The following is a 19,927-nucleotide window of genomic DNA, read 5'->3' as shown; positions in this document are numbered from 1 at the left end:
CACCAGTAAAGGACATAAGTGAAACTCCAAAACTCTGAACTTTTCATGTGGGCACCATGGGCTAGCTGTAGGCCTTTGGAGGTGTCCTGGGTATGAGCATCCTTGGCCATCCACACCACATCTTTACTTGGGGGCTAGAGCCATGCGATCCCAACTTGTTTTCTCCTCCTGGTCCAATTCCTGGACAACCCCTTACAGAAATCTGGTTTCTGCCCTTTAATGAGTCAGGAAGCTGCTGAAATTCTCTTTCAGAACACTGTATGTGCTTTTAGAACATACCACCTCTGCAGGGAAACACCATTGCCCCAGGACACGCTGTCCTGTGAGACACCATCTTACCTGAACTGGAATCTCCCATGACCCACTTCTCAGTAACTAACCTGATGGATTCCTTTGTTAGCCACATAGAAACATAGCCATTTAATGAATATTTTCTCCTCTCCTAGTGTGATGAGGGATTAACAAACTCCTCTCACATGATTGCAGGATGAGTCGGGGCCTAAGACCACAGACACTAGGTCTGCAGACATCCTGTCCTTGACCACACCTGTCCCTGAGCAGGTGACAAGCCCTGGGGAACGTGGAATGTTTGTTAGCAATACCACTCACCACGTATGTCTGTGATTAAATTGCAGAGGGTGCACTCAAGTTTCATAAACCTAGGAAGAATACAGTACAGGACCTGTCCTCAACATCACAGAAGTGCTGCATGGAAATCCCACAGGTGACTCAGCCTTATTATGCTGGGAATGACAGACCAACTCAAGTTGGAAGAAGCTAAATATTAAATTTACCATTACAGAGAAAAACAGATGTTCCCATGAAAGGTTTTAAATAAAGTTTAAGTTTCAACCAAACTGTCCATATATAAGACAGGTTCCGATTACAAGTGCACAAAGAATTAAAATGAAGAACCAACTCTGACACTATTAGAAGAAAAACACTGTTTGTCTAGGAAAATGTAGGACATAGCAAGCAAGGAACACACCTGTCTGGAAAGGAGCTTAAGCTGCATTCTCAGTATCACAGAATAATACCTGGGACTTAAAATTCTGTGCGTTGCCACAAAAATATAAATAGGCAGGCACATTTGTTTAGGAAAGAGAACACTTCCTGGAGAATAGCCGAGAAATGGACAGTGGCCACCTGTGGGGGAGAGGGAGGCACATTCCTGGGGGGAGGAAGGAAATGTACAGCCACATGGGGCCATGGAGGGGAGGTACAGCCACCCATTGGAGGGTGGTGGCGGTACAATGGCCTGGGGCCACATTCCCTCATGAGCATATACCGTCTTCTAACTACAAAGCCTATCCAATTAGAGAATCACCACATGGAAGCAGAAGAAGGTAAATAACACACCAGAGATAGTGGCAAGGCCAGAAGGACAGACTTCAGGTACACTTTCCATGTAACACAAATTAAGGCATAAACACTTTATGCTCCTGAGCAGATTTTCCCCACGGAGTCCCTACTTTAGGAAATACAGCATATCCAACATTTGCAAGTTTCAACTGTTGCCCTGTGTTGCTTTCACAAATTTCCTGAAACATACATATAGCCCTTCAACCCACTGTCCCCAGATGCTGCCCCACTGTCCACGTATGCCTGGTCCCCAGAAGCCACCACCTGTCCTGAGGGACCCAGCAGTCTGCTGTTCTCCTGGGACTCTGCAGGAAACAGGACACAGGGGGTAACCCAGACGCCTACAGGATGAACCTGCTTTGTGTTACTAATCCCTACATCTTTACATACTGCTGTCCTGGCTGCCAGCTACCTGCCAGCGCACCTTCATTCCACCTGGATGGAGGTGGCATCACACTGGGCACTGGGGGCTCTGCAGTGAGCAAAGCTGGTGGAGTCCCTATGCTCCTGGGGCTCAGGGGAGTCTGGCAGTGATGACCAATGCACTGGACAAATGACCAAACCCACACCCATGGGCCGCCCACACAGGAGGGAGGCCCTGACTGGGGAGGTGGAGCCTGGGCATGGCTGGATCTGCAAAGGCCCATCTCCTTCAATGTGGCTTTGCTCACAGAGAGGACAAGTGTTGATGGCAGAGTGTGGCTGGAATCTGGTGTAGAAGATTCTCTGAAAGTGCTGGCTTGCTACATTTCCAAGTGGGTGGCTGATTTTCTTAAGTAAACTTTTCAAAATTCCACCAAATCTGTCTTTATTTTAATGAAAGTAAGCTCATAAAATTGACCAAAAATGCATTTAATTTACTTATACATGACTTAGAAATGGGTAAGTGAAAGTCCGCAGAATCATGGATCAGATATTAAGAACTGTTCACTCACCAAGGGTCAAATCCAAGCTGCAACTTGACTTGTCTTTTTTTATTAATAAGGAAATTTCTCAGGGCATATTATGAAATAATAATTGCAGATAGTTAATAAGAGAAAAATTACTACTTAGTGAAAATATTTCAGTTTGCATTGACTTTCTGGAAGTAAATTTAATAGCTCAATATTTTTTTTTAATTTTTATTTACTTGACACACAGAGAGAGAATAAGCAGGGGAAGTGGCAAGGCAGGGGGAGAGGGAGAAGCAGACTCCTCACTGAGCAGGGAGCCCAAGGTGGGGCTCGACCAGAGAACCCTGAGATTATGACCTGAGCCAAAGGCAGATGCTCAACCATCTGAGTTCTCCAGATGCCCCTAACAGCTCAATACATTATGCTAAGGCTATTTAGTAACTGGCCAAGACAATTGTCACGAACTATTATAAGAGGAAGAAGCTGGTTTTGAATAGGAGGTAGGTTTGAAGAGCAGTCTGACATCATGATGACTGATTAGCCTGAAGCTAGTACGGGGCAGCACGCTCATGAAGTCTGAACACGGATGATGAAGGATAGTGATCTCACAAGTACGTGCACAAGGTCTGGGGCTGCCAGTGCTATGAGTGCTGGTGTGTGTGCGTGCTAGCCTAGAGCAACAAGTGGTGCTTGAACTCATGCTCCCCAGCTGCGTGGATGCAGGCACATGCACCTGCCCACATGCATGAATTCAGGAACCTGCCCTGGTGCAGGAGAGTGGGACAAGCTCCTACCAACCTCCCAGAGTTCTCCAAGGCACTGCTCACTGCCACTTGGAGGCATCCCTGGAGCTCCTGCCAGCATGTAGGTGCGGCGGTGACACATGGTTCAGCCCTAATCCTAGGACAGCTATGGGTGTCTGGAGTACATGGCACCTAAAATTATTTTCTTTTCTATAAAAAGTTGAGTACAGCTTGGAAAAGCAACATTAATTCCTCAAAATCAGAGAAAAATTATGGAAAAACTATTAAAGTAACCTAGATAAGAAAATGTTTCAGGTATTAACAGATAATGCCAGGAATGGTCACACCTCCACTCAAAACTACTTATCTTTACCTCAGCAACACAATGTATAACTGGACGATAACTAATAATTTTTATTCAGGAAATGTAATAATTATTGACTAGTCTCAGTTTAAAATTGCTGACTTTAGGAGAACAAAAGGATCTCATATAGAATATTCTTCCTTTCTTTCATACACATCCTCAGGAAAACCATCCCTGAACACCTTTACAAACATAAGGAAACTCTTTATCAAAGGTTTCAAAACCACTGCTGCCTCACATCTTGCTTACATGTGTTCCAACATCAATGAGTGCAGACAGCTCAGCATTAATTACGGGAAATCACCTTCCTGAGAAGAACACAGGAATCCTCCTAGCTGCTGATGTAGGAAGAGCTGCTACACACATTTAAAGCATCACAAAACTCCACTCAGTGGCTCCTGAGGTCAAGGTCATCTGCCATCAGCACAGGTCAAGGAGCACACGCCCTGCTAGGCAACAAGAAGAGCACCTCACAAAAAAAAAAAAAAAAAAAAAAAAAGGAGTACCTCACACCCAAGCACATGGAGACGCTGCATCTCCGTGAGAGGGTGGCAGTGAGCAGAGCTGAGTCAGGGAGGGGGGTCCCAAGCTACTCTGGAGGTGAAAACATAATGCAACTGGGAGAGAGGAGAGCCGGCATGGGCAGGGGAGGTGCCAGAGGGAGGGCAGGGAGCTAAGGCCCCACAGCAGGTGTCTGCAGTGGCACGTGCACTGATGCACAGCATCACTGACGGCTGGTGTCTGTCTTTGCTGTTAGCAGAAGGTGGACATGAGCAAATGGGCTCTTTAGAAGCCAACCCTGCTGGTCTATGGAGGGGTGCACGTGGGCAGGGGTGGGGATGAGAGGTGAGGTTCCTGCTGGGCAGTGACTAAGCCTGTCAAGCCTCGCACAGACGGCCTCAGCACCTTCTCGGGTCACCAGGTCCCGTGCACACCATCTCCACAGGACAACTCAGAGACTGGTGGTACTTCTAGAAGGGCACGAGACCATTTCAATTGACAATGCATGTGACACATTTTAACTTTAATACTTATGCATTTTGTAGGTATCAGAAAACAATCAGTAGAGGAAACATACAATTTTACAGCTATTATGGTTAGGGTGAGGCTAACGCTGGTATTTTCATTTTCAAAAGCATGAAAGACACATGAGGAAAGGCTCTTCAGCAGGCAAAAGTGCGACATGCAGACAGAATGAACAAATAGTGAGGAGGATCAGGCAATAGGAAGGAAGAACACTGGCCCACAGATGTGCCTCATCTGAGCACAGAGTGGTCACGCCCCTGCACAACTCCTAGTCCACCCCTGCAATGAAGTCCCTCTACTTCTGCGTGGGGTGCTCAAAAGTGGTTAGTAGGACACAACAACTCAGGGTGTCCCAAACTTGAAGATGGTGTCGCGGAGAAAAATTTACTAGAACAGAGACCTCTGTGCTAACACACTGTTTCCTGGCCCCTGGATTCTCGACACTCTGAACTGGATGAGTCCAAATGCAGTGCCTCACCCAGAGATGGTGAATGACAGACGTGCCCCATTGGCCAGTGCGTGCATCAGAACACACCCCATCGGGCCCCAGTGCACAGGACTCCCAGGAAGCACGTGGCACACAGGTGCCCTGCATGCTGGTCACATAGGACACCCTGGCAAACTCTGGGGCCAAACCAAACACGTACTATTACCTCAGGTATAAAGTGATTTAACCCCGAATATATCTGTCCTGCCACTAATGCTACTTTTTAAATTTTTTTAAAGATTTTATTTATTCATGAGAGACAGAGAGGCAGAGACACAGGCAGAGGGAGAAGCAGGCTCCCTGCGGGGGAGCCCAATGTGGGACTGGATCCCAGGACCCCAGGATCACAACCTGAACCAAAGGCAGATGCTCAACCATTGAGCCACCAAGGTATCCCAATACTTTTCATTTCCTAAAAAGCGTTACAAGGAAAATATTTCTAATATCTCAGCCCTATTAAAAACCCAAAATTAACGTCATCACAATCCATTGCTTACATTTTGTCTACAATGCATGTAACACATGATATACATTCTTTTTGAGCCAAGATAAAAATTTCCTCTACAAATAGATCATCAACACAATCAAGGCTTCTGTGGAGATCCACTGTATATCAATTCCCTTTTTCCTACCAGCTTGCTGCTTGTCTATGAAGCAGAGTTCATGCTTGTGAGGAACACAGAGGAGAAAATGCACGTGAAATCATGAGGCCGGAACCTCAGGAAGAGCCTGTGTGCACCCTTCTGGGTCTCCCACAGCAATGCACCTATGTGTGTGGCTGGGCGAAACCTGCAACATGATATGCCCCTGGGAGAAAGCGTGTGGGACACCAGGGCAGGAGAGAACCCCACTATTTCTGTCACCCCGAGCTCACTCTTCATGTTCTGTTCTGCTACCAAACAAGCACAACTTTGCACCAATGCCAGAAGCGTCTTAAATATTTACACTTGTCACCTTCAAAACCCAGTCCATCAAGTGTCATCAAATGGCTTTTGAAACGGAAGACTTACTTTGACCACGTAAGTGAACCTTCGAATATCCTGAATTGCACTTGAGAAGTCTAAGCGATTGAAAGCCTCTCCCAAAGTACAATAGCCATGCCTCTGGAAAAACAGACACAAAACAGTTGAAATCCGTCATCAGTCAATTAGTCAAAATAAAGTGACAGTTAATGCGAATTAGTCTGTGGAATTTTTTTTTAATTTCAGCAAAGGGCATTTGTTTTTATGATTTATTCTACATTTAGATTAGCATGGTGTAAAAGCGCAATGCTAAATATAAGTCATTTATAATCAGGACATTATACTCTGCTATTCTTACATCACTACTGAGATAAAGCCAAATATGTATTAAATAACTTGTTGATTTCTCTGGTCGGGATGAGCTTGGGAACCGAAATCACAATGGGATGTGTTCTGAGCTAAGCACCTACAGATACACAAATCATCTGCCCAGCTGCTGTGAAGATGTGTCTGCTGCAGACACACACGTTGGAACACCCAACTCCTCTGTGGGTCTGGAAGGTGCCCCGTGCACAGGACCAAGGCCCGGAGTCAGGGGGTGACTATGTACGGTTTCCAGCTGGGGAAACCCCGGAGCTGGTTGTCAGACAAGACGAGTCCCAGAGTCCAAGGGAAGACATGGAACACAAGGGATGTGTTCTCAGTACTGAAAACACTGCCATCTACTTCAGCTGTGCATCCCTCACAATATATCCTACATTCTACACAGTTTGCACAGGGTTGTATCCGAGGTGTCAGGACTCATTTCAAACTCCATCTTCTGTATTTGAAATCCTGAGAGTATATAGAGACTTTCAAGTCATAGTTGTGGGGTTAGAGGAGCTGGTGATAATCCTAGACACAGGAGGTGACAGATTACCCCTCGCATCTCTAACCGATACCAGGACAGGGGTTAGCAAAGCAGCTGGAGCGCACACCTGAGTCTCAGACCTAGGATGTCCCGTGAAGGTTTATTTGGATTTGTGCCCAAATCCCAAGAACAATCCTAATATGTGCACAAATCAACAAAACACATGTTTTTAAAACAAAATACATTATTAATGAATATCTACTATATGCAAACTGTTTTCCTGGGAGCTGTGCAGGAAGCAAAGGTTAATTATAGATTATAATCCGAAGTCAATCACTGCTGACATCTCTACTTTAATTCCCTTTTCTTCACAATGAACAGAGCTCTAAATGCTGGTACAGACACAGACTCCTTCCCAGGCAGCCACTCGTGTCACAGAGGCCTCTTCTTTTTTGGGGAATTAAATCTGATTCACAGACTGTAAAACACATGTTTGGGCCACACGAGCCCACCTGAGTCTGGTGGGCCCAGAACCACACATGGAACCTCAGAGGCTATGGGGCAGCCACAGCGGGCCATGCAGACCAGCAGGAGAGGTGCCTGGTCTGCAGCAGGTGCTAAGCCAGAGATGCAGCTGAGTACAGGAAGCCCAGAGCCCCCCAAGCCTGGCTGTGTCCCTGTCCCAGGGCCCACACAACACCTCTGCAGACTCACACTCACACTATGCTCCCCTGAACGGGTGTCTACTCTGTACTTGGTGTGGTAACACAGCAGATGAAGTACTAGACAGTCTTTCATAAGCCCCAGCCATCAGATTCTACCAAGCGCTTCTGACACGCCTCACTCAGAGCGTGTGTGAGCCTAGAGCAATCTCAAACCCACACAGCAGTTCTACCCATCACCAACAGGCCAAATCAGTCTTCTGGCTCAGAAGCTCCTAAGCTTCTAGGGAGCAGAGCCATAGCAGAACATCCATTATTAACACTTCTGGAATGTTATATCTATGCTAAACAACTACTCCCTAAATTATGCTCCCCAATTGCTGCAAAATACAGCAAATGAGTTTCTCATACTGCAAAATGAAGGAAGCCTCCCTGGATACTGAGCAGAGAAAAAAACAGAATGGAAGGGAACTACCCATGGCTCATAAAAAAAAGCTGCAGTCAAATTGGCAAAAGACAGGAGCAGGAAGGGCTCACACAGCTCTTGACAGGTTCAGACTTATCTACAACGTTGCATTGGTTCTAAATGGGGGCCACCAATGTTCTCACCACCCAAAGCGCATGGGAGCAAGGACACACATTGCAGCAGCACCAGAGGCTCACACCAGTGGCTTTTGGGGAGAGGTAGGGAAAAAATGTGAAACCATCTAAGGGTCCATACTTGTTCCAACACAAGCCTTTGGTGGATTCAGATTTGCACTGGGGACGCTAACCACACACTGCACATGCGCATGCACATGTACACACACGCGTGCATGCACACACATGCACACATGAATCACCGCTTCAAAGGTCCTATATTTTCATCTGCTAGAATGTGAATCATAGATTTCATACTGCAAAAGAAATAATTTATTTAATATGACATTACATATTCAACAGAAGCACCAAATATACTCTTAATTAGAAGAGAATACTTACTTCTCTTGTGCTTTCTTTATGAACATAGATCCATTTCTCACGATAAAAACCTAGAATAAAAATTAACTTTGCTTTTAAAATCTGGCAAATCATTTAAAATGAAGATTTTTATGGAACTTCAACAGTTGTACATGCTAACAAAATTATCTGACATATAAATAAGAGATGCTTTCACTTGGTTAAATGTCAACAGAACTGCTCTATTTCCTGACATCATTTTAAGAGATGCTGAAATATCTTTACATGAAAAATTATTTAAGGCAGCCCCAAGTCTTTGTAACTTATAAGAAAACTAGCACTACTAACAACTGTGGTAATACCAAACTATAAAACTATAGTTAACTACAAACCTGTGATTAGGAATTAATTCTGTGTGTCCTAATAATTCTTCTCTTGTTGCCTTTTTCATGTAATTCAGACCCACACCCAAGGACTGTGACACTCTATTCTCCACAGAACCTGTTCTTATTGAGTAGCCTGAATGCCCTAAGACGGTTCCCAGAAACTCCAGGCTGCGCCTCAGGAGGAATGCAGCCTGTCATGGAGACAAGCTATCGCCAGGAGGCTCCCTATCCCCGCCCAGCCTACACGTGTCCAGCCCTTCCTGGCCAGGTCTCCGACAGAGGAGTCCAAAAGCAAGACACCTTGCAGTCTGGTCTCTTTGCTTGGGAGTGAACTGGTCACTGAACTCACGACCATTTTGGTCATTCAGATGCACGAGCTGCTTTGTAGGTTTTGCTACCTTTTGTTTTTGCAAATCTTACTAGTTACGCTGCAAATGGTCTGATAACCAAGTCAGCGGGCAACACTGGATACAGAGCTATCATTCACGCATTGTCTTTTATTTCTTGAGATAGCATTATCAGAATAATGTAGTATATCAATATATAAAACAAGTAAAAACATCATAAAATCATTAATAAAAATGATCTTACACTGAGTATTTGTATCATTTCTAAAATGATCCTTTTTCCTCTTTTTGGACGTGTATTTCTGTTCTTCATTACTGAATATTTCTTCATCGTCACTATTTAAGATACTGAAATAAAGATACATTTTATTAAATACTTTTACAGAGAGATATTCATTTGGCTTTTATTTAAAAAAAAAAAAAAAAAAAAAGAGAGATAACATCGGTTTGCAATCCAGAAGACCAAAACAAAAATCATGTTGAATTCTGAAAGCAACCAATAACTCTGCAAGCAGCATATCACAGGTCTGAAGTTATGAGGTTAACGTCTCATCTGTTGTTTGCTTTGACAAGTCTGAGATCTATCCTGGTTCTTTTGGGAATGTCATACCAGGAAGGGTGGAACAAGTTTCAGACTCTCTCAGAGGTTCTATACGGCCATCAATGGAGACTTCACAACAACACAGACATGATAAACACCACAGAAATGCTTTGGGGAGAGATCAGTGGGAGAACAGGATGCCCAACACTGAGTCATGATGCGCCATATTCCTGATCCAGCGTTCCCTTCATCTTCTGCAGGCTCACAGGCCTTACCAGCACCACCGCTGCACAGCAACGCTTTCCTAGGAAGCATCAACCAAACAGTGCCAACTGTTATGACACTTAACTGAAGCCAGGTGAAGGAAATTGTTCATTTTCCCATAAGTGCATCTAATTAAAAGCTTTCCCTTTTTTTTCCTTTTGGCTAAAATAAGGAAACAATTTAAGGCAGTAACCAAACAACTGGAAAACATTTTCTTAAAAGGCAATTTATAGTTAAAAAAAATAACTGTACACAGCAGTCCACCCCCTCAAAAGTAAAGATGCTCACAATTTTTATTTTCAACACATTGACACTGGCTGGTTTTTGGTCTGGAATCAGGGGGAGGCCCTGTGGACAGCCGACAAGCTGGCTGGTAGAGGTCCGGGTCTGATGTTCAGGCCACAGGCTAATGCTGGAGGCAACAAGCTGGCTGGTGGAGGTCCAAGTCTGATGCTAGGGCCACAGGCTAATGCTGGAGGCAACAAGCTGGCTGGTGGAGGTCTAAGTCTGATGCTAGGGCCACAGGCTAATGCTGCTGATTCCCAGCACACTCACCGAGAAAGCGGTGATGGCTCCTCCACTCACTAGTGTTCACATTTAATGAATGCAGCTGCACATGCCAGGGGAACCCATTTATCACAGTCAGCACAGACTCCAACCACACTGACAACCGTTTGTAAATCATGACAAGTACAAGTATGTTTACAAAAACATACAAAAGCTTCACACGCAGTGGTGGGAACTCGTGGAAAGTGGCTGGTCCTTGGGTGTTACATTCCGTCTCACACAAGTCGGCTGTCATGGATTCAGATCCTGAACACAGCAGCTTTCAAACCTGAAGAGCGCAGCTCTCCTAACTAGAGTCACGAGCACACCCAGAAGCGCAGACTGTTGTCTACAAATTGTGCCGTGTAAACCACACTGGATGCCAGACGAGGGGACAAAGGAGGTGGCCCCCTGCCCCTGCCCTGGAGGGAGCCCGGCAGATCCCATTCTACCCCGCACACACACAGCAGGTGTGGCTGCAGATGCTCGTCCCTCCAGCAGGTATATAACCGGCGGTGTGACCATGGCACCTGGGGCTCCCCATCCCTGCTGGGCTGTGCAGGCAGTAAAGGCGCTCATTGGACTGAGTCAGGCCCCCAGGCCCAAACCAGTCACCATGCCCCACCTGGGTCCACACGGATAATCAAGAGAAAAGGCTCTCTACAGAAACTTAGATGCCATTTTCACAAAGTGTATCTTCAGTGGTTTTCATACTCACAGGTCAAAAACATATATATGAAAGTTGGTAAGAAAGAAAAATGCTTCCAAAATTAAAATTCAACATTTAATACTGTAAATTCAACAGTGCTTGATTTCACATGTACATAAGCCACTGACCGATCACATGCATAGGAAATGCTCTTATCACCTGTGGTTTCATGAGTGACATAAACATCACCAACCAGGATTTAAAAGTCAGCAGAAACTTCAACAACAAAAACCAAACAACTGGATTAAAAATGTGTATAATGAAGACATTTCTCCAAAAACACACAAGGGGCCAATAAGCACATGAAAAGATGCTCAACATCACTTGTCAAGAGGGACATGCAAATGCAAACCACCGTGAGCAGTCAGCTCCCACCTCGTAGGACAGCTACGTAAGCTCCAGAAAATAACGAGGACACAGGAACCCCTGTGCTGGTGGGAATGAAGGAGGGCAGCCTGTTTAGAAAACACAGATTTGCAGTGATTCCTACAGAAACTGAGCACAGAACCACCATCTGACCCATCAATCCCACTGCTGGGTATACACCTAAAAGAAGTGAGAGCAGAGTCTCCACAAGACGTCTGGACTCCATGCTCATACAGCTGACAGGGGAAGCCACCTCCTGTCTGTGCACACAGCTGGACAAGCAGAACAAAGCTGGTATTATGCTTATGGGGCATTACTCAGCTTAAAACAGAAGGAAATCCGGGCACACACTGGAACACGGGAGAACCTTGAGGACATCATTCCAAGGGAAGCAAGCAGTCATAAGAGGACAAACTGCATGGGATTCTGAGTATCTGAGGGACCTGGGGTCGTGGAGCTCGAGGCATCAGAAAACAGCGGTGGAGGGTGCAGAGTCGGTTAAGGGGGCTGGAGCATCAGTCCTGCAGGCTGAGCAGTGAGGAGGGCGTGGGGACGTCCATGCACTCAATACTCCAGAGCTGGGTACCTCCCACTGTAAAATGGTCTATGTCAGGTGTGCTTTACCACATTCCCAAGGTGTAGCTACCTCACGTCATCCCTATCTCCACTCACTTCCTGGATCCCTTACCACCTCCGGTTATTCTCAGGCAAGCCCCAGATGGGACGTCATTTCAAGGGCAAACACCTCAGGATGATCCCACTGTGACTGGTGCGGCTAGTAGCTCTTCCCAGACAGGCTCCCCTCAGGCAGGATGCGGAATGTCCCTGACGCCCTGCAGTGTGCATACTGCTTCTGGAGGAAGCCCCCCATTGCTCCCACCACGTGGGCAAGGCCACACACTCAGACCAGGGAGCCCGTCAATCTGGAGCTGTACCTGCGTCTCACCGACTCCCCACCCCTTCCCAATCACCCCTGTTTTTTTCTGAGTATGATACAGATTTAGAACATTCAAGATAATCCATATGTTTTTTCATTCATAGGGTTTTCCTTAGGAGGGGAAGATGTAGCATCTTCCCAACTGCGTGACGTCAGAACCCTACACACTGTGTGAAACCAGGCACACAGCGGCCCCTGAGAATGCGGCCCCTGAGAACGAGTCTATATGCTCACCCCAGTTCCTGTGCATGTAACCTTGTCCTTCCTCAAACAGGTTTTGTGCCCCTTTCTCTACCTCTTCTCCTTCCTTTAATGGGAATATTTGTTCGCTGGATATGTCCAATAGATCTCTCACCCTGCCCTCCATTTTCAAAGTCATTTTCTCTTCATGCTATTCAGCTTGGGCGCTTTCCATCCCCCATCCCCCAGATCTTGACCCATTCTTCTGCACCCTCTTGTCCACTGCAGTTTTCTTTGCTGTGACCGTATTCTTCAGCTCTGACTGGCTCCTGTGTACACTTCCTACCTCTGCTGAAGGCCTCACCAAGCTCACCTACCTTCTCTCCAGCCGAGTAGACATCTGTAGGACTGTTCGTTAGTTCTTTGTCAGGCACACTGCTTTCCTCTGTTTTTATGTAGTTCTGTCACTGAGGTTTTCTCTTGTTCTTTTGGAGCATATTCCCGTATCTACCCATCCCTGTTTGACTTTGTGTTTGGTTTTATCAATTAGGCACAATAGCTACTTGCCCTAAATTTAAGGGAGAGGAACTGTGTATGGTTGCCCCCCCATGTAGAATGTGTGCCTGGTGATGAGGGCTGGCTGGACAGAGCTGTGGCTGGTGGAGGCTGGGGGTTTTGGGGGGGCTGCCCTGTGCGATGGTCAGAGGTATAGTGGGAGTGGATTGGGACAGCCCTGAGGCTCCCCACACAGAGGGTACCCTGGTGAGACAGCTAAAGCTGAAGTGGCTACAAATGGTGGGATCCCAGGGCCCTCCCCAGTGTGGGTATCCCAACAGGACAATACATGAAAGGGAAGTGAGCACAGGCTGATGCAGTCTCTGGGCTCTTGTCCAGGGGATGCCCTGGCAGGACAGCCAAAGGGGTTCAACCAGGGTGCTCCAGGCTGTGCAAAGAATGGCCCGGCAAGGTGGCTGGGGGTCAAGGTGAGGTGCAGGCTGGGGTCTAGGGGCACTCTGTGTGGGGGCACCATGGCAGGACTGTTATAGCTGAAGTGGGTGCAGGCTGGGGTAGTCCCTGGGCTTTCCATACAGAAGGCATCCTGATGAGACAGCTGTGGTGGAGTGGGTACAAGCCAGGATGTCCCAGGATGCTCAGTGCAGGGGGTGCCCTGGTAGGGTTGCTGGAGCCAAAGCAGGCATCAGCCGGGAGGCCCTGGAGCACCCTAGCAAGGCATGAGAAGCTGACGTGGTGAGGGTCTGGGCTGTTCCAGGGCGCTCTGTGCCTGTGTCACCTTGGTGAGACAGCAGGAGCTGTAATGAGCAAGGACTGTGCTGGAGCCCTCTTGCTGTGGCGGCTGAGGCTGGTATGGTCTCAGGGACCTGCTGGGCTCAGTGAGGTGGCCGGCCAGTTAGGACGCTGGACCCTGCTCCTATCCACATTATCAAGGGGAAGAGGAGCATAAACCATGAGGCTCACCAGACCCAGACCCAGCAAGTTCCAGCAGCTCCCCACTGTTTGGTAAAATTTTAAGGATGTCTCTTTTATAAGCTCATTGATCTTTTCAACTGTAGCTTTGTTCTGTGCCCTCAAGCAGACAATGTGCTGGGGGGGGGGGGGGCGGTCCCTTGGTACCAGCACTCCCTGCTCAGGTCACAGCATCAGAGGTGGAGGCCTGTCCACTGCCACGTCATCCTCTGTTCAGTCAGCCCTCAGTTCTTCTTCAGGAGGGACTGCTCAGTCAATAGTGGTGGATATGGGGTGTCCCTGGAGGTGGGGAATCCAGAGTCTTCCTCTGTCGCCATCTTGGACCAGAACCAATCCTGAACATAACCTCATTTGGAAACAGGACCTCTGGTGATGTAATTAAGTGAAGGATCTTGAGATAAAAATCATCTTGGATCACTCATAGGGGCCTGAACTTCCATGGCAGAGGAGAAGGCATGGGGAGATCAGGAGAGAGAAGGCCAGTGACCACAGAGACAGAGACTGGAGTGACATGGCCACCAGCCAACAGACGCCAAGACTGCAGCAAACACCGCAAGCTGGGGATGCCCCTCAAGGCCCGTCCACACTTGCATTTTTTTTAAAAAATTTTATTTATTTATTCATGAGAGGCACACAGAGAGAGGCAGAGACACAGGCAGAGGGAGAAGCAGGCTTCCTGCGGGAAGCCCAACATGGGACTCGATCCTGAACTCCAGGATCATGCCCTGAGCCGAAGGCAGACACTCAACCACTGAGCCACCCAGGCATCCCCACACCTCCATTTTGGACTTCTGGCTTCCAAAACTGCTAAAGGACGTTTCTGCTGTCTTATGCCACTGATATTATGGTTACAGCAACTGCAGGAAATGACCACAGTTACCTCCCTTTACAATTACTCGAGGTTGATGCTGATTCTGAAAACACACATGTGCCATCAATTCTACCATTAAATACACAAGCTATTGGGAAAGAAAATTCTCCAGATGTGATGCCCCATCAGAAACATAAACCAAAGCAAATATCAGATACATATTTGGTCCTTTTCCCCAAAATGAAACAAAGCACAATGAAGCCCTTGAACACAATCACCGACAAATGACTCAAGGCAGACTTGTCAGAGGCCCTGTGCAGTGGGGCCTCCTCACAGCAGGAGCTGGGCAGCATTTTGCTCCTCTGCCCGCCAGAGCCACGATCTCTGCTCTAACAGTTCTTCACGACGGTTTCGGTTACACATCGTTCATCAGTGGCTGCCTTTAAACTTAGTTTTTTATCCACACATCTCCCCACAAAAGACCAAAGGTTGTATGTTCCTGCTGGCCAAACGTCCACATTTACTTGTCTTCCTACTTACGGTCACTCTTGCTTCAGCAGGTTATTAGTCTCTCTTACAAAAAGATATTTTAAAAGGAAAAATACAACTTACTTTAATTTTTAAGAAAGGATTAAAAACGTATTTTAAGGGTTAACACTTTATTCCTGAGTATTTCACACAACACACTTAAGGAATCTGAGGCAGACATGTTATGGGAACGGGAGCTGAGAAGGTGGTGGCCATGCAGTCCCACGTTTACCTGGGAGAAGCACTGGCCTCCACACACCACGTGGTTTAGTGAAAAAAATATAGTTCTTCAGAGGTTAGGATGGCATTCTCACAGAGAAGGACTGGCAGGCAATCCAAGGGACCCGTAGGATGTGGGGAGCACTCACCGACCCCAGGCACACAGCTGACCACTGCCTCTGGCCTGCTGTCCTACCTGACAGACTCACAGCACAGGCCATGATACTCACACAGCTACAACCCTACCAATTCCTCCCTGCTTCATGTCACAAGGTCGCACCATAACACATAACGGCGAAGCAGACCCGACAAAAGTTCTGCAGCAGGGATCACAGGCCAGAAATATGTTCAGGAGACAAATTCAAGTGAGCCACACATCTATCATCTAGGTACACGGACTCTTAAGGTAAGGGCCACAACGAAATTTATGAATGTATACCAATGCAGGGAGCGCCGAGCCCAGGAGCTAAGTGAGGAATCCACTACAGACACTGGATTAAACAGCCAGAGGCAAACAGCTGTCAAGCAAATACTACGTATTTGTTTGTGGGACTATGAGGCACAAGACGGCATGTAATGATTACATGACAATGTAGACAGGGAACACACGCTGAAAGTGTGGTGGAGGGAACTGGAGTGTGATCAGTAGCAAACCACATTATTTACTGTAGGAACCAACAGTCAGTATTCCAAACAGAAGGAACTAAGGTAACGATATAAACGTACTACTGGGAAGCCCAGGTGGCTCAAGGGTTTAGCGCCACCTTCGGTCCAGGACGTGATTCTGGAGACCAGAGATCGAGTCCCACGTCGGGCTCCCTGCATGGAGCCTGCTTCTCCCTCTGCCTGTGTCTCTGCCTCTCTCTCTCTCTCATGAATAAATAAATAAACAAAATCTTTTAAAAAATTATAAATGTACTACCATCAAGGTGAAAATAGATGGAAAGACTTCCTAAGTACTGAAGGAGTGAAGGCAAGCAGAACACAAGATGACAGGCTCTCTTCTGTATGTGTACAAGGAACCACCCAAAGGTACAGCTACAATTATGTCTAAAACACGGGTAACCTAAGCTAGACAGAGAGGAAGGATGGAGGGTGTGGCTCAGCTTTGGATGGGCTTACAGAGAAAAATCAAACACAAATACTGAGTATGAGGAGCACACAACTGAGAATAATTTATGTGACCCAAGAGTAACAATGATCACAGGAAATTACAGCATTAAATTAGCATTAAACATATATATTTTTAAATATATATTGATAAAAACTTATAAAGTAATTTAGACATACAATTCTAAAAGCTAGAAAAAGAATACTAAAGATAAAAGCAAATACCACTAACTAGAAAAAAAGGTAGCACTAAAAAATTCAAAGCTAGTTCTCTGGAGAAAACGATCAGCAAGATAAACTACAAGATAGCTTATCAGAAAAATTAAAGTACAAATACTTAAATTTCACAATGACAAGAAGAAAACTATAAAGACAAACAGAAAATTTTAAGACCTATAAGGGGTAAGCATTAGTGTAAGCATTATGATAAAATGCTTTGAAAATCAGAAGAAATAAAACTTATAGTTTTTAAATATATAAATTTGGTAAGACACCAATAAAAAAATCAGACTTTTTCCTTAGGGATAGGGATGTTAATTATAAAGTCCATTTACGAAGCAGCAGCAAGGAAGAAAAAGCAGACAACTGTGAACAAGAATAGCAATGAGGGGAAGCGTCTCATCCTGACACTGAAACACATTAGGAAACCTCGTGAAAATCATCTCCAGTTCAAGGTGACACAGGAGGCCACTGAACTCAACACCACCCTTGTATATGTCAAGTCTCTGTGACCTAAGGAACGATTTCCTCTGGGGGGAGAAAAAGAGCCTGAACAACTCTTACACATCGAGTGAACAAGAAAGAACCTCCATGGAAGTGGGTGGGAGAGGCTGAGACATAGCCTCGTCATAAACGCTAGAGCCAGCACAGCAACACACAATCAGGAGCCAACTCAACAACCACAAGCTTATCCCTGGGGAACAAGGGATTTGAACCTAACATGGGGAACCCCAACATTTACAACTTGCATCTGAGAGTCAAGCCCTCAATGAGGCTTGATCTCTGGACACAAGGTCCCCCCTGGGGCCTAGCACACTTGTGCTGACGAGGAAGTGTCCAGCCTTTCTGTGAATGAGGTTTAACTGCCTTTTACAAGGCACTGCCCTGGAGGCAGGCACATAATTGAACACACATCTCAGGGCCTACTGACATGCTCTCCAGAGACAGAGTCTGGCAGGCAGCTTACCTGTGCTTTCCTGCCTCATGTGAGGTCGCCAGATCACCTGGAAAGGAGTTTGAACACCCATCAGGCATGAGGCTTTTAGTGGCTGCCACCCAGGAGGCACGTCCAGACCCCTGGCTATGCGGCCAGCAGGACTTGAACTTGGGGTCTCACAGGACCATATATACTTGCTTTCTTTAAAAACTGCTGCCCAAGGGTCCAGCCTCCCATCAGCCTGAATCAAGGTGCTGGTTGAGACGTGCCGCTCTGGAACAATGACTGGTTCTGGCACACAGTCAACTACTGGGAGCTGCTAAGAATCAGGTGGGCTGCCTGGACAACCACAGTGGTCTGAGAAATAACCAAACTGATGGCAGAACTGATGGAGAAGCTGCATCTCCTACATGAGGCTAACCCTTCAAGCCTGGGAGAGCGGAGTATTTCCTCTAAAACACAAAAACCCACACGGAGAGTTGAGTAAAATGAAGAAACAGTAGGATGCTGGAAACAAAAGAAGATAAACCTAAGGGAAATAACCTTAATGAAACAACGGTAAGTAACTGACCTGATAAAGTGTTCAGAACAATGGTCCTATGGTGCTCCCTGAGTTCGCAGGAAGAACCACTGAACAAAAAGAGGATTTCAACAGAGAGAAAATGTACAATGGTGCTAGAAGCCCCAGAGCTAAGGATGACAGCAGACACACAGAGAAAGCAGGAGAAAGGGCCAGGGTTAATTCTGGACAAAGGGCTGTGGGACTCACCCAATTAGAGAAGCAAAAAGGAAAAAGAACAAAAAAGAATTGAGAACTTGGGGAATTATGACCGCCACTAACATTCCCATCACAAGCGCCCTAGAAGGAGGACAGACAGAAAAGGGGCAAAAACACTTATTTGGGGCAGCCCCGGTGGCTTAGCGGTTTAGCGCCCCCTCCAGCCTGGGGTGTGATCCTGGAGACCCGGGATCGAGATCGAGTCCCACGTCGGGCTCCCTGCATGGAGCCTGCTTCTCCCTCTGCCTGTGTCTCTGCCTCTCTCTCTCTCTGTCTCCGTGTCTCTCATGAATAAATAAATAAAATCTTAAAAAAAAAAAAAAAAAAAAACACTTATTTGAGGAAACAATGGCTGAAAACCTCCTCAGCTGGGGATGCAAATTTAAGAGTTCCGGGAGGACGACCCCAAAGGGAACCACACCAAGATGCTCTATAATCCAACTGTCAGAAGTTATGCAGCAAGAGAAAAACAATTTGTTGTGTACAGGAAAACCCTGTAAAATGACCTGCAGATTTTTCAGTAGAAACTGTGTAGGCCAGGGGATCCCTGGGTGGCTCAGCAGTTTAGCACCTGCCTTCGCCCCAGGGCATGAATCTGGGGTCCTGGGATCGAGTCCCACGTCGGGCTCCCTGCATAGAGCCTGCTTCTCCCTCTGCCTGTGTCTCTGCCTCTCTCTCTGTCTCTCATAAATAAAATCTAAAAAGAAAAGAAAACAAAACAAAACAAAACAAAACCGTAGGCCAGAGGGAGCGGCATGTTATGTTCAAAGTGCTAAAAGAAAAAAACTGCCGAGATTACTCTACCAATGAAGTTGGCCTTCAGAACTGAGAAAGTTTTACAGACGAGCAAAACTTAAAGGATTTAATCACCTCGAGACTAGCCATACAAGTGTTCAAAGAACTTCTTCAAGTGGATGTGAATGGGCACTGATTAATAACAGGAAAAATATGAAAACATGAATCTCATTGGTCAAGGTAAATATATACTAAAATCCAGAATATTCTAATATTATAAAAGTGGTGGGCTAATTACTAATAAATCTAGTATAAAGATTTAAACAAAAATAGCAAACATAACTACAATTATTTAACAGATACACAATATTAAAATATGTAAACTGTGATATCAAAAACATAATGAGGGGATAAAAATAGAAAGCTTTGGAATAGCTTCTTTTTTTTTTTTAAGATTTTATTTATTTATTCATGAGAGACACAGAGATGAGAGGCAGAGACATAGGCAGAGGGAGAAGCAGGCTCCCTGCAGGGAGCCCTA

General features: G+C 46.1%; 1 protein-coding gene across 9 annotated transcripts in view; it reads right to left on the bottom strand.

The window, feature by feature from the left end:
* The window catches only part of FBXO25 (F-box protein 25), a 60,880-nt gene that overhangs the window by 13,176 nt on the left and 27,777 nt on the right, over window positions 1-19,927 (bottom strand). For all 9 annotated transcript variants that reach the window (XM_077868973.1, XM_077868969.1, XM_077868971.1 and 6 more), the window contains exons 3-5: window positions 9,266-9,369; window positions 8,331-8,380; window positions 5,886-5,978 (exon numbers count right to left, since the gene is read on the bottom strand). In XM_077868973.1, coding sequence (XP_077725099.1) covers window positions 5,886-5,978; window positions 8,331-8,380; window positions 9,266-9,369 — 247 coding nt within the window. The remainder of the gene's footprint in view (window positions 1-5,885; window positions 5,979-8,330; window positions 8,381-9,265; window positions 9,370-19,927) is intronic.

This window comes from Canis aureus, chromosome 24, assembly GCF_053574225.1.
Source record: "Canis aureus isolate CA01 chromosome 24, VMU_Caureus_v.1.0, whole genome shotgun sequence".
Lineage (NCBI taxonomy): Eukaryota > Metazoa > Chordata > Mammalia > Carnivora > Canidae > Canis > Canis aureus.
The sequence above is the reverse complement of the archived record's forward strand: the minus strand, read 5'-3'. Positions and strand labels throughout refer to the sequence as shown.